An 8,280-nucleotide genomic window follows, 5' to 3' on the forward strand; every position below is an offset into this window, starting at 1 on the left:
ACTGTTCTGTGAACTGTTAGGTGCAGAGAAGAAACAACTACTCCATTTTTAATTGCCTATCTCCTCCTGTGACAAGGATGGTAGGAGGATTCTTTTGTGGTTGAAGTGACCACATTTGCAGAGAAATGCCTTCTTGTGAAGTCAAGAAACATACAGTTACCACCCACGTACTCTTCAGCCTTGTTTTGAAAGGACAGAAGTTGTTCTTCCATAACCCAGTTTGAAGCTACATCAGCCACATTACATTCTTGCACAACCTCCACTAGCTTTAGCAGTTGTTTTGAATTTTTCCTGTCTACTGTGGGAGAATTTTTCCTATGTTAAGTAGCAGAAGAGTTGTTCAGGTGGTGGCTGCACTTAGCTCCTGTTGAGGAGTTAAAGAGCTTCTCTAACTATGTTTTATTTTCCCCACTGCCATAGCACGTTCCCCGGTTTTCAGTGCCATGTTTGAGCATGAGATGGAAGAGAGTAAAAAGGTAAGTTCCTTGAAGGGAGGAGAAAGTGAATTACTCTCTTCTCCACTCTTAGTATCACTGGGCTGGTAACTTTCTTAGGTAGTGCTTGTGACTTTTGTCACCTTTTAACTGTTTTTCTCACATTAGATGCAGGTCTCTGCTTCAGCTGTCCTGAAGGGAGGAAGAAAGGGATCAAGGAGGCAATTGTTACCTTTGTTACTTTTGGGGAAAGAGTCTGGGGTGGGATAGGGAGAAGTAGAGAACGTGAAATACAACTTAGAATTTTTCTTATTCCATCCATGTCTTCTTCATTATTTTTTTTTTTTTTGCAACTAGTACATGTTCTAAATAGTTTGTCTCTGTATCAAGTTTCTGAATAGTAAAAGAGCTTGGGTAGAAAGAAGCCTTTAGCCTCTGGTCAGGATTTTAATAAGCTTCATTTTTCTGATGCAGAACCGGGTTGAAATCAATGATGTGGAACCTGAAGTTTTTAAGGAAATGATGTGCTTTATTTACACGGGGAAGGCACCAAATCTTGACAAAATGGCTGATGACTTGCTGGCAGCTGCTGACAAGGTACAGTTGGGATTTATGGGGATTCAGAGAGCCAGAAATGGCCTGTGTCTGGCTTTACACAGTGCTGCAGTAAGCTTCTCATGTGGTTGTGTGATGGGGCAGTTTCTTTGAATTGGTTGTGACTTATAAGTAAACCTGAATGTAGTATAGATACATGTAGGGTACATGTAGCTCTGTTGATACATATCTTAACATATATCAATCAGGAATTTTTGTCTCTACTGCTCATTTTTAAGCATTTTCTTAATTTCAGAGAACATCTCTACTCAGTGTAATCTAGTACAACAGCTGGGGCTGAGAAGACAATTTCAAAGTGGACCTGGCAATATTTCTTTTGGTTTTTTTTTTTTCAGTGTGATTATTACCAGATCTCAAAAGTGTTCTGTCTTGGCAGACAGAGCCTGCTTCTCCTTCTTGTCTGGCTGGTAGCAGCAGCTTCAAGAAATGCTCTAACGTGATGGATAGCCAAGAGTGGGAAGATCCTGTTGTTTATTTTCTTTTTTGCAGTGGCAGTCCCTGATGTTTATGGAGAGAAGGGGTGCACTGGAGTAAGCCCTGTGGCCTAACCCATCTGTGGTTTTGCAGGGAGGTGGTGGAGATGTTCTGACTGGAAGGCTGCTGGTTGTCCCTATGTAGCAGGCACAGCTCTGTGGCCTTGCCAGCCAGAGGGCCACTGCCTCCTTCCCTTTACAGCCCCAAGGACAGAAGAGAGTGCTCTGCTGGCCAGTGAGCCATATTAACCAGTGAAAATTCATAATATATAACCAAAATTTTTATTTCCTTTTTTTTTTTTTTTTCTCTTAAAAGTGAACTTAGTGCTGGTGAAAGATGCCAGTTTGACAGCACTGGAGACTAAAGTCCTGAATTTATCCATTGAACAGGTTCAGCACGGGTAGCAGCAGTGCAAGATTCTCCACACTGCCCTGCCAATGTGCCTCAACTCTGACCTGGAGGGACCACCTCTAGGGGTGAGAGCGTAGTTCAGTCTCCATGCTTCCTCAGTCCTTGGATTCTCTTGTGGGTGCCAGTTAGGGTGGTGGATTTTAACATGTGGATGCATGTAAACTTGTTCCACGCAACCACCACGTGGCCATCAAACTCCCTGTCACTGCAAGACCTGGGCTTCATCAGAAATGCTGATTTTAGAGGTGAAATGCTCCATTATTAGGCCACTGCAACTTAGAATTCAAATGGGAAATAATGCAAGGAGAATCTTGGCTTGATTATAGTCATTGCCACATATTTTATTCAATATTTAAAGAGTATTGATTGAGAGCTCACATACCATCTTAAACTGAGACAAGTGTAAGTAAGAAGCAGTACATTAAGGACAGAACAGGCTTTAACTTTTAGTTCCCTGGTTTTTAATGTAGCTTTTTCCTTTTAAACTCATTGTGTATCTTTTAAAAGCAGAAATAAAAAATCTTTTGTGAAAGCACATAAAACATCTAATATTTACTCAAGAGACTGAAACAGTTCCTTCTGAGTTCCTCCTGTCTCTTGAGGAAAATATGTAATTAGACCAAAACCAAAACAAAGCACATCTTCTCAACCCAGGAGATACTATTTCAGCCTCTTGGGTAAGTATGCTATTAGGTAGGGTGGTTTTTTAAAAGTGTAATTAAGAAAAGGGGGAAGGGGAAATCTTGGTACCTGAGAGACCAGAATGGTCACTTTTGCCAAACTGTGTAATTGGGAGCTGAGCTATTTGTAGGGAAAATCAAAATAAAAACTGTACATGCATGGAGGAGAATATTCCATTTACAAAAGGAATAATTTTTAAGATTTGTTTGCTGTATTTTAAGCTACTGACAGACAATCATATAAACTAATGGATTGCCCCTCATTTGAAACTGTTTTAGTTATTGATACAGATTAAGCAAAGTAAATTTGATTTGCCTTCTCAGATGGTCCTGGTGGGAGAAAACTGATTATGAGTGCCATGCCTCAATTGAAATAATTATTATTGCTGACTCTTAAGTGAAAAAATGTTCTTATAATCTAAAATGATTCATTTAAATTTGATCACAATGGGATGCAAGTCTCAGTCAGGATATAAAATCGATTTATAGTAATAGTGCTTATCATATGGCAAGCACTCTCATCATCATGCAGATGAGCTTGTTACCAGCTCTCTGACACAGCAGCCCTTAGGAATTTGGTGTCTTTCCCAAATGCAGCCTCACATTCTGAAGAACTTGCATACCACGTCATCTCTAAGTTGTCCAAAAAAGCCTGATAACAATATGAAAGATACTCTCAAATGCAATTATCTGTCAGATAATTTATTTTTTTTTTTTATTCTTAGAAACATCACTTAATTTGAAGTCACAGCATGAAGGAGACTTAACTGTGTTTAATCTTTAGGACAGTTTATTTAGTCCTAATGTTATTATGTAAGAACTGCATTAGAATTGACTACTCTCCTAATCCCTCTGAAATGTAATCATGGTATCTAGAATATTCAGAACTATTCAGAAATATTGTTTTCATCCAAAAAGCCACAAACCCCATAACTAGAACACACATACCAAGATTTTCAGAAGTGTCTCAGTCTTACAGTCCCTAGCTGGGGTGTTGCAAAAGACACTTTGAGATTTGGGGGTTGGTTTTATTTCTTGATAACAAGTGGCTTCAAGTTTTCAGAGTCCTGACCCTTCTGAAGTCTGTCTGAAAGCACTGTGTTGCTTTTGAAAATCTTGGCCATGAATGTGTGTTTCAAAACTGATTGAAGTGCTGCAGAAAGTGTGAAATTTTATTAGACCCTTCTTATTAGCATATCCTTTGAATTTCTCAAACTTGTTGACATGGCCCAAGCCTGGGGATCTAAAAACGTTGAGGTAAATTGACAATTGAATGGTTGAAACTCTGATTGACAGCATGAAGTTAGAACAGAGCCTTTACCCAGGCAGTACAGACCTGTGTCATGTTTGATTTCCAGCTGGATAGCCCCAAGGAATCTGGCCATTGTTGTAACATTTTAATATTAAACTAGTAGCATGTACTTGAGCAAGGCTGATCTTAGTGTGAAGGTCATTAATGGCAAAGAAATTGAGTGAAAGCTTCCTAAAGATCTCTGGAACACCTATGGAGCATTCACTGTTAGATCTTCCCACCAAACCCAGGTAATGCTCTCATGCAGCAGCAGTGAGAATAAGGATTTGCTTTGGCTTTGTGTGCCATGAAGTAACCAAGATAGGAAGTGACCTGAAATCCTCATTTCAAACCATGAACAAAGCCTGTAACACAAGGAGGCTGGGATGAGAGTTATGGTGGGTGTGTTTCTGCTCCATTGCTTTTTCTCAGGGTGGGCACATCATGATTCTCCTTTTTTTCTTTTTTCCGTTTTTTTTTTCCTTTTTCTTTTTTTATCTTTTCTTTTTCTTTTTTCTTTTTCTTTTTTCTTTTTTTCTTTTTTTCTTTTTTCTTTTTTTCTTTTTTTCTTTTTTCCTTTTTTTCTTTTTTTTTCTTTCTTTTCTTTTTTTTTCTTTTTTTCTTTGTTTTCTTCTTATTCTTTATTCTTTATTCTTTTCTTCTTCTTTTCTTCTTCTTTTCTTCTTCTTTTCTTCTTCTTTTCTTCTTCTTTTCTTCTTCTTTCTTCTTCTTTTCTTCTTCTTTTTCTTCTTTCTTCTTCTTTCTTCTTTTCTTCTTCTTTTCTTCTTCTTTTCTTCTTCTTTTCTTTTCTTTCTTCTTTTCTTTCTTCTTTTCTTCTTCTTTTCTTCTTCTTTTCTTCTTCTTTTTCTTCTTCTTTTCTTCTTCTTTTCTTCTTCTTTTCTTCTTCTTTCTTCTTCTTTTCTTCTTCTTTTCTTCTTCTTTTCTTCTTCTTTTCTTCTTCTTTCTCCTTCTTTTCTCCTTCTTTTCTCTTCTCCTTCTTTTCTCTTCTCCTTCTTTTCTCTTCTCCTTCTTTTCTCTTCTCCTTCTCTTCTCTTCTCCTTCTTTCTCTTCTCCTTCTCTTCTCTTTCTCTTCTCTTCTCTTCTCTTCTCTCCTTCTCTTCTCTTCTCCTTCTCTTCTCTTCTCCTTCTCTTCTCTTCTCCTTCTCTTCTCTTCTCCTTCTCTTCTCTTCTCCTTCTCTTCTCTTCTCCTTCTCTTCTCTTCTCCTTCTCTTCTCTTCTCCTTCTCTTCTCTTCTCCTTCTCTTCTCCTTCTTCTTCTCTTCTCTTCTCCTTCTCTTCTCTTCTCTTCTCTTCTCTTCTCTTCTCTTCTCCTTCTCTTCTCTTCTCTTCTCCTTCTCTTCTCTTCTCTTCTCCTTCTCTTCTCTTCTCTTCTCTTCTCCTTCTCTTCTCTTCTCCTTCTCTTCTCTTCTCTTCTCTTTCTCCTTCTCTTCTCTTCTCCTTCTCTTCTCTTCTCCTTCTCTTCTCTTCTCCTTCTCTTCTCTTCTCCTTCTCTTCTCTTCTCCTTCTCTTCTCTTCTCCTTCTCTTCTCTTCTCCTTCTCTTCTCTTCTCCTTCTCTTCTCTTCTCCTTCTCTTCTCTTCTCCTTCTCTTCTCTTCTCCTTCTCTTCTCTTCTCCTTCTCTTCTCTTCTCTTCTCCTTCTCTTCTCCTTCTCTTCTCTTCTCCTTCTCTTCTCCTTCTCTTCTCCTTCTCTTCTCCTTCTCTTCTCCTTCTCTTCTCCTTCTTCTCTTCTCTTCTCTTCTCCTTCTTCCTTCTCTTCTCCTTCTCTTCTCCTTCTCTTCTCCTTCTCTTCTCCTTCTCTTCTCCTTCTCTTCTCCTTCTCTTCTCCTTCTCTTCTCCTTCTCTTCTCCTTCTCTTCTCCGCTTCTCCTCTTTTTTTTTTTCTTTTTTTTTTTTCTTTTTTTTTTTTCTTTGGTCACTACTTCTTTACAGTTCAGATGCATATAGCAAAGCAGAGATCTTCTGTATCATAGAGTAGTTTGTTACTGGAAAGAAGGAGCACAAGTAAAGCTTCACAGCAGGTCTGGTGTTTCTTTTTTGTGATATCATTTTTATTTGTATTTTGCAGTACGCTCTGGAACGTCTGAAGGTGATGTGTGAGGATGCACTGTGCAGTAACCTGTCTGTGGAAAATGCAGCTGAGATCCTCATCCTGGCTGACCTCCATAGTGCTGATCAGCTGAAAACTCAAGCAGTGGACTTCATCAACTAGTGAGTTTTGTTTTTTTTTTTTATTCCTGGGTGAAACAAACCTAGAAGCAACTTGTTTATTTGCAACAGGCTGCACAACTGTCACATACAGGGGAGATTCTTGTAATCCAACACACTTTTCAGTAGATGTAAAATGATTACCAAATACTTTGATGTCTGGAAATATTTTAAGTCCTCCTTGTCAGCTAATAGAGCTTTTGTCAGTACATCCGATACTGATTTAAAATACTTCTGTACTGAGTAGTCAGGGTAGGTAAGTGCTGTGTTCCTGGTGTCCTCCACCTGGAATCATGAATGTTAAAGCTTTTTATCTTTAACCTGAAGGGCTGTCCAGCACAGAGTTACACCAGCAGAGCCAAAGCTTGCAGCCCTCTAAAGATGTCTGAACATACATCCAGAGTGATCCTAAGACAGTCCACATCAGGTTTCTCAGGCATGTGTGGAAAGAATCCATTTTGTTAATCCTTTTTTATCCCCAATTGATAACTTCAGCTTTATTCTCTCTTATTTCCAGTCATGCTTCTGACGTTATGGAGACATCAGGCTGGAAGTCCATGGTAGTGTCACATCCCCACTTGGTGGCTGAGGCGTATCGCTCCCTGGCCTCTGCACAGTGTCCCTTTCTGGGACCCCCACGTAAGCGACTGAAGCAATCCTAAAGTCCTGTCTTGTCACACCACCCCATGTTTTTCTGGAAGCAGCATCAGCTGTTGCTGCTGTAACCTTGACCACCAGGTAGACAGCGAAATCTGTGGAGCTTTTACTCTGTTGTTGGGGGGAAGAGACTGCTTCATGACACCCAGACTTTTTAAAACAGCACCAAGTAACTTGGGGAGAGGGGGGAGGGTGGGCCTGGGGCTCTGGGGCTGTTCAACCTAATGAATCCCTGTCGCTGCATCGTCTGTGTGTTCCCTTCAACTTGGCTGAGTCAATTAAGTACAGGGTTTGGTTTAGGCACCAACCCAGGTTGGGATAACCCAGCAGTGGTACTGGGGAAAAAAACAACGTCTCTGCGTCTGGCAGCACAGAACAAATCGTCAGATGCCTAGAGCAAGAGGACATTCTAGCTTTGGAGAGTGTTTAGGGGTTAAAAAAGAATTTTTCAGTGAAACTCTGGAAAGGAAAATACCTGATGGGAGCTCCAGTAGTATTTATGTCAAAAAAAAAAAAAAAAAAAAAAGAAACAAAACAACAAAGAAAAGAGAATTTAAGTCCTTCCAGCTGAGCTAAAAACTGGACCTTTGTGTAACTCCTTATTGCCATCCAGCAACAAGAAGATCAGTTTCTCTGTTAGTAGCACTTGTATGTTAATTGCAAAAAAAAAAAACAAAACACAAAAAAACCCCTAAAAACCAACAACCCAAAACCCCCCCACTTTTTGTAAAATGAGAGATTGAAGTGAAATGGGACAGTGAAATGGTGAATGTTCTGGAGGTGTGAATAGGCTGAAGGAATCCTTTGGCAAGTTGATTGGTTTTGAAAGGACTTGGAAAAATCCTTGATCTGGAGTGTGCTGTCTGACAAGAGCAACGGTTACTGTTTTTAGATATTGTGGGAAATGTTTTTGGCATTTTTCCCTGCTTTATTTCCCTCCTCCCCTTTTTCTAAGAAAGCAAAAAAAAAAAAAAAAAGCAAAAAAAAAAAAAAAGAGAAGTTTTATTGTTCATGAACGCTGCGTCAGAAGTCCCTGTCCTGAGTTGCTAAATGATTCTTAACAACTGTTTGTACCTGACTTGCTGACTGTATAGGAGCCAGTCCTGTTCCTTTCTATTAGTCACTCTTCTTACAGGGAAGAAATTTCAAAATAGCTGGTAACTTTTTTTTTTTCTTTTTGAAAATATAAATAATTACTATTTTGTACTGTGTGGTATCTCTTGTCTGTTTTGTTTTGGTTTTTTGGCTTGTTTCTTTTGTTTTTCCTGGTTTCAAACAGGCTCCCAAAGGGTTCACTTTCAGTCTGCTGCCATGCACTGATAATGACACACTGTTCCTGGAGCTTGGATGGGATTGATTAAGGAATGCTGCACACAGAATTACAATGCAAACCTCTCTTTATTTCTCATAGCAGGTGTTGCCAAAATACTTCAGAGCTTAATGATGGCTGTGTGACCTGACCCCATGGTCCTTCCTTTTACCTGTACCTGTCTG

General features: G+C 39.4%; 1 protein-coding gene across 5 annotated transcripts in view; it reads left to right on the forward strand.

The window, feature by feature from the left end:
* The window catches only part of SPOP (speckle type BTB/POZ protein), a 30,444-nt gene extending 22,456 nt beyond the window's left edge, over positions 1 to 7,988 (forward strand). For 4 of the 5 annotated variants that reach the window (XM_030466067.1, XM_030466068.1, XM_030466066.1 and 1 more), the window contains 4 exons: positions 421 to 476; positions 909 to 1,031; positions 5,990 to 6,132; positions 6,647 to 7,111. In XM_030466067.1, the coding sequence (XP_030321927.1) occupies positions 421 to 476; positions 909 to 1,031; positions 5,990 to 6,132; positions 6,647 to 6,791 (467 nt within the window). In that variant the 3' untranslated portion in view covers positions 6,792 to 7,111. Of the gene's footprint in view, positions 1 to 420; positions 477 to 908; positions 1,032 to 5,989; positions 6,133 to 6,646 lie in introns of all 5 variants that reach the window. The other variant, XM_030466065.1, reaches the window with a different exon arrangement.
* The last annotated feature ends 292 nt before the right edge of the window (positions 7,989 to 8,280 follow it).

Source organism: Calypte anna, chromosome 27 (genome assembly GCF_003957555.1).
Source record: "Calypte anna isolate BGI_N300 chromosome 27, bCalAnn1_v1.p, whole genome shotgun sequence".
Classification (NCBI taxonomy): Eukaryota; Metazoa; Chordata; class Aves; order Apodiformes; family Trochilidae; genus Calypte; species Calypte anna.